This window comes from Hemitrygon akajei, chromosome 15, assembly GCF_048418815.1.
Source record: "Hemitrygon akajei chromosome 15, sHemAka1.3, whole genome shotgun sequence".
NCBI lineage: Eukaryota > Metazoa > Chordata > Chondrichthyes > Myliobatiformes > Dasyatidae > Hemitrygon > Hemitrygon akajei.
The window spans coordinates 62,571,007-62,585,001 of NC_133138.1; the positions used below are offsets into that span (position 1 = coordinate 62,571,007).

Genomic DNA, 13,995 nt, shown 5'->3' on the forward strand with positions numbered 1-13,995 from the left:
TTTTCACACCATTTTCTGTAAATTATAGAGACTGTTGAATGTGAAAATTCCAGGAAATCAGCAGTTTCTGAGTTACTCAAACCAACCCATTTGGCAATAACAATCATTCCACCTTCAAAGTCAATCAGATCACATGTCTTCCCCATTCTGACGTTCAGTCTGAACAAGCACTGAACCTCTTGACCACGTCTGCATGCTTTGGTGCATTGAGTTGTTGCCATATGATTGGCTGTTTAGATATTTGCATTAATAAGGTGTACTGGAGTACGTGATAAACTGGCCACTGAGTGTAGAATTCCCTTCGCAAACAATTAGCTTTGTTGTATAATCAATTAACTTCCTTGGGTAAAAACAAACTTATATGCACACGATTTCAATTTGTTTTTCTTTTACAAATGTTGATGAAATAATAAAATTCAGTCCGGAGTTTCAAGGGTAAACTGCCCTTGTAGTTTTCAGAATGTTGCCCCAAATTGCAATATGCAGACTATACACAGACAGTAGCCTTTGATTCAGGAAAGCCTTTGACCAAAGAGTAGAATATCTATTCTATTAGAATTTTCTAACTTTAATACAGGACATTGGCAAACTATCAATTTTATGGGCTTTTGTGATAAGCCTAAAAATTCAAAACAGTGCCAATGACATTAGAAGGTTTCCGCTGGTAGACTGAATCAGAAGTAAAACTGGCACCTTAAATCTTGAATCAATGGTGTAGAGTTACATAAATTTTCTGCCAGCGAAACTTTTAGTCATAGCTGCACACCTACTTTTGCTTGTGTATCATTCTTTATTTATGACATCCAGATTGCCAGCACCAGATGAAATGCCGTTAATCTCCACAGACAATAAATCCTTCTCAAAGTCTTTCCCAGTTTACGAATGCACAACATTTGTACAGCCCATGGGGAAGTGTCAGGATGAATTCACAGGGTGCTGTGGTACTGCAGAAATCTTCTGCCACCTGGGAATTTCCAATTGGCGAACTGCTCAGGTTATGAAGAGCTTACAGAAGCAGAAATTGCTATAACTTGAGAAGGATCTGTTTTATGTGACAAAATCATAAGGTGCATGGAGGAAAATTCTCAAATCTGGCTTTCCGGGGACCACGCAGAGGGAAATTTAACAGTACCACTCCACTGATGGAATTTGTAATCATCAGGAAACTTCTCTAAATTTCTACACTGGCAGCTATGCTTTCAGCGTCAAGACACCATACTCTGAAATCCTCTCTTAGTTCTCTGCACTTTCTTTCTTTAGGCCATTGTTAAGTGACCTCACTGACCTAGCTGTTTGATAGCTGCCTTAATAGTCTGTGTGGCTCAGATTCAAATTCTGGCTATTAATATACCTATGAAATGGCCACAGATAATTTACTACATAAACTGCACTTTTTAAGTGCAAATCATTAACAATATGCTTTTGGCAACATTTCTCTGGCCAGTAAACTACTTCCAAAGCCAAATGTACTTTGTGCAAAGCTATACAACATCATAGCGCTGTTTCAGATTTTCCTTTACATACAGAGGGTAATAGCTAAAATCATGCCAATTGGTTCACTTCAGCCTTGGAATTATAGAATTGTTACATCAGGAAGCAAAGTCTTTACATTTACAAGAACCTGTTTTTTGGCTTCCACATACAATTTCCTGTTTTCTGTTGGGATTAAGCAGAAAATCTTAATTTTCTGGTAAACAGGCAAAGGAACCAGATTTTGAAATGTGGATTTATAGATAAAAAAAGCAAAATGTAATTGAATTTATTTAACCCTGTTGGTTTTCATTTTTTTTAAATTGAATGCCAGTCCCTGGTTTCACACATCCACCTTTCATTATCTTACCTTCCTGTAACAGAAGATCCAGATACATCAATGAAAAATGTGCTTCATTCACTTCAACCTGAATCCTCACATCTTCCACTAGCGACACATTCAACCAGAAACGTTGGTCCAACAACAAGTTCTCCAAACAGCGACCAACAAACCCTAGAGGAACAGTTGAATTTTAATAACGATGCGATTAAATGTTGAACAATTTTCTAATGAGTCTGGCAATCTATCAATAGAACAAAAACAAAACTTGTGTTGTCAGTCAAGGTCCTTCTTCTCCTGGAGGCACTAGATAAATTAAGTAGCTACTTTTTCTTTGTGACCTTGAAAACATTCCTCCTTGGACTACACCACTGTAATATCCATTCCACAACATATGCACATTTTCTGTGAGGATTTCTGGATAATAAACATGAAAATAGATCCCATTTTGACGTCCCTAAATATTTGTAAACAAGGAAGTTCAAACTGCCTACAAATTAATAGACATATTGTCCTATACATCAAGCCAATTGTGTTATTTTTTTTAAATTATCAAGGTCATGTAGTCCAAGCACAGGCTTGATCAGCAGGATGCATATGATGCAAACACTGGACAAAAATACGATTTCATGGCAAATGCAAGTGACTGACCTCACTCAACAAAATTCCCATCATGGTGCTGGAAATATTCAGCAAGTCAGACAGCCAGTGTGGGACACCAAAGTGGTTCAAAAATATCCAACACTTCAAATATTAAAAAAGGTCTATTCATTGGCTAACCTGCTGACAAAGATTTTCTGTCCAATTCTAAACAGCATGAGTACTTTACAAGATCTGACGGTCTTGGAAGTGGAAAAATCCCTCCATTAGTACCACAACCCCTTTGCTAAATAGTTACATCATATCCTGGAATATTTTGGCTGGTCTTTGGCATCCCAATGGAGAATGTTCCAGCCTCTTTGAATAATAGACTCCATTGTCCTATATGCTAGCCTAAGTATCAAAAAATGAAGTATTACAGATGCTGGAGGACTGAAATAATAAGAAAATGAATTGTTGGAAGCACTACAGGAAGAGTGGTATCACTACAGAAAGCAATCAATTTCTTTAATCTTTAATGTCTCATTCATCAATATATATGAAATCCTAACCTCATCTCTTACTGCTCTCTACAGTTTCTGAATTGCCTTCCTCGATTGCTATTCAGGCAATGAGCCCAACAGAAAACCCAACACAATGCCAATATTTTTAATTACAATAGTGTAAGGCAGTGTTGGTTTTGATAACAGTCGTAAGTTGCATAAACAGACTAGTGTTTGCTAAACAAAGAATAATACAAATGTAGATTCAGTTTCCAAAATGTATATTTGATACCTCTCAAATTACAAATTGCAGAGAAATGATTTTCTCTGTCTGCATCAAGATCTCAAGGGAAACATTAACCACCTGCTAAAATAAAACACAAGCAGCACATGAAAGTCCCCATTAACAGCAGCCAGAAAACAGCTCTCTCCATGTGCAGTAATGCAGCAAATTGACACTGGGGTAAAGATGATATTACAAACCAAAAACCTATTTGTGCATTTTAATATCAGTTCAAAAGTAAGGTTTTTCCTGCACTGGATAAACATTTTTCCTCTGTAAAATACACGAAAGGTTGGAGGCAACTTGCATATTTTTTCTTTTACTAATCATAGCTATCAGACAAAGGACTGAACTACAGAAATGCTCATTTGATGTTACTGCTGTCACAAGTTAACACGCTGTTTGCATACCTCCGAGAGAACAAATTTTGCAATATTTACACAAAACATGTCAGAGTAGTAGCCACATTCCTGGCAAAGGCCTAATGTGTGAAGGCATCTGAAGACTATTAATTCCTCTACATCATCTATCCTTGCAAAACTGCATTAGGCGGCAATTTTAACATTCAGCAGTTAACATTTTTTTCATTAGCAGCTAACTGGCACAGATTTAATAGAAGACAATGGCATCATGTGCAAAGTACTGTTTGCTTCTCCCTCTCTGCTGTCCCGCCAGTGCACCGGTTTTCTTCCCTTTGGATTCTACAGAACACCATTGACAAGTAATGCTGTTAAACGTATTATTTCTCAAAAATAATAAACCATCATACCGAGAGAAAGATAAGTTGTAAATTTCCAGATTTCCTCAACAGTCTTAAAGGTGAGAACAAAGAAGTCCTTCTCCGCATGAACTGAAACCAGTCTTGATGACAATTCCTGCAAAATTAAAAGCATTAGCAGAATGTATTTTATAAATCAGGAGGGATTATTGGATATTTCTCAACACAAGCTCTGCAAATCCACTTTGCTTCCCAAGAGCTGGATTAAATAAATAGTATTTCTGCAACAAAGCATCATTTTTTTTTACTTCTTTTACTATTTGCATGATTCGTTCAAGGCGCTTCAGTGCTAATCTGACTCTGGGCTCCTGGACCAGCTCATCTCAGCGACCCCATGGATAGGGGCTCTGGGGTTAATGTTATTTGTTTACTTTTTAATTGTATGCACAACTTGTTCTTATTCTCCCCCCACCCCCCCACCCCCCCACACACACATCACTGGATGTTTAACTGGCCTTGTTTTGTGGGGGGTTTTCTTTAATCAAGTTCTATTATGTTTCTTTGTTTTGTTGTTGCCTGCAAGAAGATGAATCTCAAGGTTGAGTACTATTTACATATTTTGATAGTAACTGTGCTTTAAATTTTGATGATTGTTAATTGTATGCAGAAATTAAATAATGCAATATGTTCCTCCCAATCTCATTGAAGTCCTGGTCAGTTCTTAAGCATATTCCAAATGAAATTCCAAGTAAAAATTTTACACGCCTATATATACTGCTTCATATGTACTCTATACACTGCATATCAGGGGATCAGAGGTAAGTCGGGCATAGGCTTCCAATACAAGATCACTGAGACATGTCTTCCAGAATATAACTCCCTAACAGCCTTCCAGTGTAAATTCCTGCACATCCTTCTGGTGAGAGCCAAATTGCGCCTTTCACCTTTCAGCAACAATGTTTTAATAAACATGTTTTACGTATTTCGAAGCATAGTAGTCACATGATTGTTCTGACGGCTGGCAATTATTTACCATACTGTGCAAATGTCTTTGGCACTTTCTTAGCCTAAGACATTTGCACAGTACTGTATTTGTCTATAAGGGGAGAGAGAATGAATTTGGCAGGAGCAAAGGATTTTGGGAATTGCAAGGGTGGAGGACAGGTGGCAGAGAAAGAGTGCCAGGGCAGGGTTGAGAGGGTGGCACAGGTGCAGACACACCCAGCCCTGAGACACCAGGTAAGGCTACTTGATTCCAAACAATTTGTTTACTGGTCATTACAGGATATATCTCAGCTGCTTCCCACTCCCTCCCCTCTCTCTTCCAATGTTCTCAACCATGATTCCCCTCTCCCTGCACCTTTCCCACTTGCAGTCCTCAATAGAGACCCATATGAGAATCATATTGATCATCACTCACTCACATATGTCATGAAATTTGTTTCCTTGCAGCAAAGTGCAATACATAAAATTACTACAGTACTGTGGAAAAGTCTTAGACTCCCTAAGACATTTACACAGTACTGCACATTTCATCCCTTTAATGTAGAAAAATATTTGAAAGAATTTTGCGAAATGTGACCAAAAAAATCAAATTCTAATGCAAATGAGAAGATGGCAGGTAGCTGCCAAAATATTCAAAAGATGTTTTGAAAGCAAACTGAGTAGAATAAGGAAACACACAAAATCCAGAAAAAGCAGGATTTTCCTGCTGACAACCATATTAATTCCAGTCCCCAATCCCATTCCATCATGTCAGTCCATGGTCTCCTCTACTGCCACGATGAAGCTATTCAGAGTTTGGAGAAGCAACACCTCATATTCTGTCTTGGGAGTTTCCAACCTGATGCAGTGAACACCAGTTTCTCCAACGTCCAGTAATTTTTCAACCTCCCCCTTCCCTCTTCTTCAATTCCCCACTCTGACCCCCTCTTACTTCTTCTCTTCTCCTCAACTGTCTACCTCCTCTTTCCCCATCTCCCATGGTTCGCTCCCCTCTACGATCAGTTTCCCTCTTCTCCAGCCCTTTACCTTTTCTACCTATCACCCAGCTTTGTTCTTCATCCCCCCTCCCCCACCCACCTGGCTTCACCTTTCACATAGCTTGCATTCCTTCCCCTTCCTCCTCTTCCACCCTTTCCAGTCCTAATGAAGGGCCTTGGCCCAAAACATTTCACTGTTTATTCATTTTCAGAGATACTGCCTGACCCGCTGAGTTTCTCCAGCATTTTGTGTGTGTTCCTCTGGTTTTCCAGCATCTACAGAATCTCTTGTCTTTAAGAGAAGTGGAAGTATTTCAGAGAGCAAATCTCAAAGTGTTAGGTAATGTTCGGATATTAATTTTAGGATGTTAGTGTTAGAATGCTCGAAGCACTGCTTCCAATGGTGGAATTAATGGTGGAAGGATATTTAAGAGACCGGATCAGATGATTTGAGAAATCAAGTGTTGAATGTTTTATGCTGCTGGAAGAGTTACAGGTTAAAGGAAAGGTGTAGACCTGATTTTGCACTAACCAGAACTATGGTACATCATTGTTAATACCAATTTTTTATTTAACTGAGCTTTCCTTACCAACATAAGGAAGGTAGACTTACATATTGTTGTAATTTAAGAAAGTTCAGGAATCTTGAAATAGGAGGGGAAGTTGGAAATGGGATGTTAGTAAGGATAAAGTTGTGTTGCTTGCAACTATATCTGTTTGCATAACAGTGAGTCACCAAAAGAATTTTGGGATATTAAAGGAATTTAATTTCTATGATCACAGAGTAAGGATGCACATACTCTTTATTTTCCTATTTTCAGACTGCAGTTAAAAAAGTGCTCCTCTGTACCATGCACAATATATAGTCAAGATATGTATATAAACTATCATCTGTTCCCCTGCCAAAAAATGACAACTGTCCTTTCCTGTGATGGTGTGACATCCCCCCCCCCCATCTTGCAACTTTCCTTGAGAATACCATTGACAAATTTTAACGTATTTGTATCATATTCTTATCTTCGCAGGTATTCAACTATATTTCCCCATACAACAGACGTCTTACATTAAAAAGCACCCGGACATCTTTGGTTTCACTTTCTAAAATACACAGCCTCCTTCTTGTTGCCTCTTGAAGCTCATGATCAACAAGTCCAGATTTCTGTCTGATAACACTGTACGATAATGTCACATCTGGAAAAAATAAACACAGAAATCAGACCAACATTATACAGCTTTCTCCAACACACAAGAACATAGGAGTAGGAGTAGACCATTTGGCTCATCAGTCCTCTGCCATTCAATAAGATCATGACTGATCTGATCGTGGACTCAAGTCTGTCTACCTAACTTTTCCCCATATCCCTTAAATCCCTTACTATGCAAAAATGTCCAACCATATTTGACAAGCTAGCCTCAGCTGCTTCCTTGAGCAGAAAATTACACAGATTCACAACTCTCTGGTAAGTTATCCAAGAATCTATCCTAAATCTACTCCACTGAATCTTGAAGCTATGTCCCTTAGTCCTAGTTTTAGTTCCATTTTGTAGTGCAACAGTATTCTTTGGTTGTAGGTCAAAATTAACAGATAAATATACAGATGCATGGTCACTTACATCTATGGATAATGAGGTGGGTTTTCAAAGCTTGCAGGGAGATTTATGCCGGTTAGAAGAATGGGCTGAACGTTGGCAGATGGAATTTAATGCTGAGAAGTGTGAGGTTCTACATTTTGGCAGGAATAATCCAAATAGAACATACAGGGTAAATGGTAGGGCATTGAGGAATGCAGTGGAACAGAGAGATCTAGGAATAACAGTGCATAATTCCCTGAAGGTGGAGTCTCATGTAGATAGGGTGGTGAAGAAGGCTTTTGGAACGCTGGCCTTTATAAATCAGAGCATTGAGTACAGAAGTTGGGATGTAATGTTAAAATTGTACAAGGCATTGGTAAGGCCAAATTTGGAATATTGTGTACAGTTCTGGTCACCGAATTATAGGAAAGATATCAATAAATTAGAGAGAGTGCAGAGACGATTTACTAGGAGGTTACCTGGGTTTCAGCACTTAAGTTACAGAGAAAGGTTGAACAAGTTAGGTCTCTATTCACTGGAGCGTAGAAAGGTTGAGGGGGGATTTGATCGAGGTATTTAAAATTTTGAGAGGGATAGATAGAGTTGACGTGAATAGGCTGTTTCCATTGAGAGTAGGGGAGATTCAAATGAGAGGACATGATTTGAGAGTTAGGGGGCAAAAGTTTAAGGGAAACACGAGGGGGTATTTCTTTACTCAGAGAGTGATAGCTGTGTGGAATGAGCTTCCTGTAGAAGTAGTAGAGGCCAGTTCAGTTGTGTCATTTAAGGTAAAATTGGATAGGTATATGGACAGGAAAGGAGTGGAGGGTTATGGGCTGAGTGCGGGTAGGTGGGACTAGGTGAGATTAAGAGTTCGGCATGGACTAGGAGGGCCGGAATGGCCTGTTTCCATGCTGTGATTGTTATATGGTTATATGGTTATTGTCCCAATTCCACAGGTGCTTATTTTGTCTTTGTCTTTTCCAAATGTTATGAAATAGTCTATTCTTGTATATACAGAATGGGGAGCAGAATAATGAGTGTAATCCCTTCTGTCAGGGAAAAGGTCCCTCCATATATCAATTAAACCAACATCCTCAAAAAGCATATTAACTTTCTGAGGTAAAGATTTTGTTTCATAGGATTTTCTATTGGAAGAGTCTAAGTTTGGTTGTAATTGTAAATTTAAGTCTCCTCCACATATCAGGAGACCCTCTGTTTCCATTACCATATCAGTAATTTTCTGAAAGAAACCAATATCACTTCCCGTGGGTGCGTATGTATTCAATAGAGTAACTGAATTTCCGTCTAAATTCCCCCTTACCAAAATATATCTGCCCTCTTTATCTCCCATTTCAAATACTTTTTCAAAATTTAGCTTACTTGAGATAAGAATAGCAACTCCTCTCCTATGTCCTGATTTATATGAGGAGAAAAACAAATTAGTAAAGCCCATTCTCTTTAGTTTTTTATGCTCATTATCACTTAAATGAGTTTCCTGTAAATATACTACATGGGCTTGTTCTTTTTTTCATTTTGGATAAAATTCTATTATGTTTGATTGGATTTAATAGCCCATTGACATTAAAAAAAAAAGAATTTTACCTTGTCCTTAGCCATCTGTATTTATCTGTCAATGTATCATTGAAATTAGAATAAAACTTAATCGATCTACTCCCTGAACAAATAAGAACCAAGAAACGCAAATAATAACACAAATGGCAACAAATGTGTGATTCCAAGGCTGAGGTCTCTAGTAGATGACCCTGCATTGAGCTAGAGGAAATGTCTAGCTGTGGGGGATAACCCCTCCTACTTGTGAGTTGAGGGCCCCCACTGCAGTATTCATAAAAGTCAGTGAACAAATCCATTACACAGAAAAGATTTCCCTGTGTACTCCTATATATATATTTATTACATATGCGCACATATATATATTCTAATTTTGGTGGGGAAAAAGGAGTAAGTGAGCGAATAAAGAATAACAACTAAGTAATATAAAATCCACATTATAATAAGTATTTCTTGAGATAGGTATATCATCATCTACTTTTGCTTCCGTTTAGCTTCTCAACATTTTTAAAGTTAGCCAAACCTTATGGCTCTTCTGAAGGGGGTGAGGATCGTCTTTGGGTAACTCCCGGTCTCTTCCTGATGTACTTCTCTCGGCCTCCTCCCGTCTCCTGCCTTCTCGATTCTCGCACTATTTCCCAAGCAGAGTGGGATAATTCCTCTGCCAGGCTTTCCCTCAGTTTGGTCACGCTGACAGGCAACCCTCTGGCCTTCATGTCTGTAGTCGCCTCTTCCACCATCTGGTACAACCGCATCCCGTCGTCATAAAACACTCGAAGTTTAGCAGGGTACAGAGTTTGAAATCTAATCTTTTTTTGCTTTAGTACTCGCTTTACTTCAGAGTATTCTTTGTGTTTCTGCAGGACCGTGGGGGGAGGGGTAATCTTGGTCGAAATATATTATTTTATCGTTTAAAAACACTCTCTTCTTACCCCAGGCCCTTCGCAGAATCTCCGCCTTGGTGCTGTACCGAAGGAATTTAATTATTATTGAACGTGGCTTATCCCGGGTAGGTTTTGGGACTAGCGAGCGATGGGCTCTTTCGATTTCCAGCTCCATATTTGAGCGAAGCTCCGACGCGTCCCACAGCAACTTTCAGAAAAACTCCATCATAAGCGAGCCCTCCATTCCTTCAGGAACATTGTAGATTCTGATATTTTTCCGCCGTGATCTTCCCTCCAGGTCAAGCAGTTTACCTTCTTGGTGATTTAATATTTTTATCGTCTTACTCAGTATTCATTCAACGTTTTAAACGCGATCTTCCACCTTCTCAATTCGAGTCTCTGCCACCGCTATTTTTTGATTGACGTTGGCGAGCTCCGACTTAATATCATGTAGCTGCTGCTTTATTTTTTCTGGATCTCCCTTATCTCTTTCAGGATTTCGATCATATTCGTTGCTTCGCCTGGACGAGGCCCAGCGTCCGCCTCGCTAGCACGCGGTCGGGTAGGAGAGCCGCTCCCTGCACTCCTCTCGGCTGCAGGCTCCACAGTGTTGCTCTTTTTATTTCCATTCTTTTTCCCCATTCTTGCCCCTCTTTTCAGTTCAAATATTTTTCGAAAAATACTATATTTGATGGGTAAACGGGGCTTAATATGCGTTTTTCCGGAGGAGCTAGTGACTTAAGCTGCTATTCTCGATGATGACATCACCGGAAACCCACCCTCTATTTTTCTAAGCTCTATGTACCTATCCAGGAGTCTCTTAAAAGACCCTATCGTTTCCGCCTCCACCACCGTTGCCGGCAGCCCATTCCACGCACTCACCACTCTCTGCGTAAAAAATTTACAGCTGACATCTCCTCTGTACCTACTTCCAAGCACCTTAAAAGTGTGTCCTCTCATGTTAGTCATGGGAATAAGCCTCCGACTATCCACACGATCAATGCCTCTGATCATCTTATATAACAGATGCATTGCTCATGATCTTTCAAAAATCACATGATTCTAGCATGGTCATGGAGGACTGGAAAATAGCAAATACTACTCTACTCTTTAAGAAGGGAGGAAGGCAAAAGAAAGGAAATTATAGGCCAGTTAGCCCAACCTCAGTGGTTGGGAAAGTGCTGGAGTCTATTATTAACCATGAGGTTTCGAGGTATTTAAAGTCTAATGATAAAATAGGTCAAAGTCAGCATCACTTCTGTAAAGGGAAATCTTGCCTGACAAATCTGTTAGAGTTCTTTGAGGAAGTAACAAGCAGGGTGGACAAAGGAGAGGCAGTGGATGTCATTTACTTGGATTTTCGGAAGGCGTTTGAGAAGGTGCCACACATGAGCCTGCTTACCAAGATAAAATCCCATGGCAAGACAGGAAAGATACTGGCATGGGTAGCGGAATGGGTGACAGGCAGGAGAAAGTGAGTGGGAATAAATGGGTCCTTTTCTGGTGGCTACCAGTAACTAGTTGTGTTCCTCAGTGGTCAGTATTAGGTCTGCTGCTTTTCACATTGTTTGTCACTGATATTGATAATGCAATTGATGGCTTTATGGTGGAGGGGTAGGTAGTGCTGAGGAACTAATGCAATTGCAGCAGGACTTAGTCAAATTGGAAGAATGGGCAAAAAGGTGACAGATTGAATACAGTGTTGGGAAATGTATGATAACACATTGTGGTAAAAGGAACAATAGTGTGGACTTTTATCTAAATGGGGAGAAGTTTCAAACATCAGATGTGCAGAAGAACTTAGGAGTCCTTGTGCAAGACCCCAGAAAATTAATTTACAGGTTGAGTCTGTGGTAAAGAAGATAAATGGAATGTTGGCATTTATTTCAAGGGGAATAGAATATAAAAGCAAGGAGATAATGCTGAGGCTTTATAAGACTCCAGTCAGGTCGCACTTGAAGTATTATCAACAGTTTTGGGCTCCATATCTCAGAAAGGATGTGTTGTCATTGGAGAGATTCCTGAGGAGGTTCACAAGGATGATTCCGGGAATGAAAGGGTTAACATATGAGGTATTTGGGAGCTTTGGGCCTGTACTCACTGGTATCTAGAAGAATGCAAGAGGATCTCATTGAAACCTACTGAATTTTGAAAGGATTAAATAGGGTAAATGTGGAGAGGTTGGTTCCTATGGTGGGGGTATCCAGAACCAGAGGGCACAGCCTCGAAATTGAGGGGCTACCCTTTAGCACAGTGGGAAGGAGGAAATTAGTCTGTGGAATGCTCTGCCACAGACTGTGGTGGAGGCCAAGTCTGTGTGTGCATTTATGGCAGAAGTTGATCATTCCTGATCATTCCTGATTGGTCATGGCATCCCAAAGGATATGACGAGAAGGTGTATGGGGTTGTGTGGGAACCGGGATCAATCATGATGGAATGGCAGAGCAGACTCGATGGGCTGAATGGCCTAATTCTGCTCCTACGTCTTATGGCCTTATTATACATTTTATTGTCTAATATTTATGTTAACATTTCTACTACTTTTTGAATAGTTTTTTTAAAAATTTAACTATCAGGAAATGTGGTTCAGCCAGTTGTCAAAGTTCTGCCAGAAGCTTTTTGCAAAGACCTTGTTGTCACCTTACCCTATATCCTGATTCCATTATTTTGAAGGTGGCTACATTGCAAGCAATTAGGCTGCATAGACCATTTTGCCAGCCAGGGAATGTTAATAAGTCAGTCAGCCAGCCACAAACCCAGTGCTGTTAAGAATGAAACTTTGCCACACTAAGTAGTGATGCAAGAAGCAATTGAAGGAATGTAGGAAATTAGTTTGTAAGTTTTGAGAAAACACTTAGTGATGATTGAAGTGCCATCCACTAATTAATAGTGCATTTGGCTTAATTACATGGTTGGCCACATTATGTTTTCATAATTGAACGAGTTAGTCTAAACTCAAGGGAAATAGCAGGAAATGCAGCATTTGGGTGGGAGGTATTATATTCTGTGGGACCATAAATCAGTGGCAAAACAGAAATAAACCAATCAGTTCCTCACATCCATACTTGCTCCCTACCAGAGCAATAGACTGTAGTTAACTAACACGTTAGGGTATCTTCAATTCAAAGTATGTTTTTGGGATGTTTTCAGTCAACAGTTCAGCAAAAGACTTCGACCAAGGATATAATAATTAGAGATGCCACACTAAACATACCTCAAAAGGCAAAAGAACAGAGAGAGCAGAGGTGGAAATAGATTAGTGGCTGCTGATCAATCATTCATGCACAATGCAAACACAACAGTGAGAATCAATAACACCAACTGCACTCCGAATCTCAAAAAAAATGTTGCTATGGGAGTTAAGCTTGATAATCAAGAACTGTCCTCTGATGCACAGAATGCAAGTCATAGCCTATGGAATCATCAGGTCTTGTCAGCTACATTTCTAATTTTATGCCAACAATTCAGAGCAGTTAAACTGACAGTAATAATTACTTCAAAAGTACTCATAACATTCTCTTGTGCACTTGCACGATGAAAAAAGACCAGAACATGCTTTTATCGCTTTAGATTCTATTACTGCCATAAGTAGCAACAAAATGTATTTGCATAGTAGCATTAACATTGTCAACAAATAAAATTTGACATCACAAAACATTGGAAACATTCAGCAGAAAAAAAGCCTGTTTAACATTTCAGATCAAAGTTCTCGATCCGCATTATGCCTTTAACTACTTCATATCTTCCATAATTAGCTATAAAAGCAGTGCAACAATTCATTATTTAAAAAGACACATTTTGAGGGACACCTCAAAAAAGAAAGGCATTGGCAGTGGTGACAGAATCTCAGGATTTAAAGGATTAGAGGGATGATCTAACTTGAAGTTGGAAGAATGCAGATTATTTAGGGACAAGATCAATGCTAAAGAGTGGCAGGGTTTTGGGAGGGATCTAAAGGTAAGAACTTGAATTCTAAAACCAAAGCATTCCTAACATAAGTCAGAGAGCACAGATGAACAGGACTTGGGGTCAGTTCAGATATGGGCAATTGAACTGTGAATGACGTCAACTCCATGATAATAGACCCTGAGAG

The 13,995-nt window shown here is 39.4% G+C and overlaps 1 protein-coding gene and 1 long non-coding RNA gene across 4 annotated transcripts in view; both read right to left on the minus strand.

The window, feature by feature from the left end:
• LOC140739410 (uncharacterized) overlaps positions 1-13,995 on the minus strand; it is a 972,090-nt gene that overhangs the window by 109,095 nt on the left and 849,000 nt on the right. The gene's annotated exons all lie outside the window — the stretch shown is intronic.
• Positions 1-13,995, minus strand: part of sh3tc2 (SH3 domain and tetratricopeptide repeats 2) — a 103,216-nt gene that overhangs the window by 39,056 nt on the left and 50,165 nt on the right. For all 3 annotated transcript variants that reach the window (XM_073067672.1, XM_073067673.1, XM_073067671.1), the window contains 3 exons: positions 6,939-7,066; positions 3,945-4,050; positions 1,841-1,984 (listed from right to left, as the gene is read on the minus strand). In XM_073067672.1, coding sequence (XP_072923773.1) covers positions 1,841-1,984; positions 3,945-4,050; positions 6,939-7,066 — 378 coding nt within the window. The remainder of the gene's footprint in view (positions 1-1,840; positions 1,985-3,944; positions 4,051-6,938; positions 7,067-13,995) is intronic.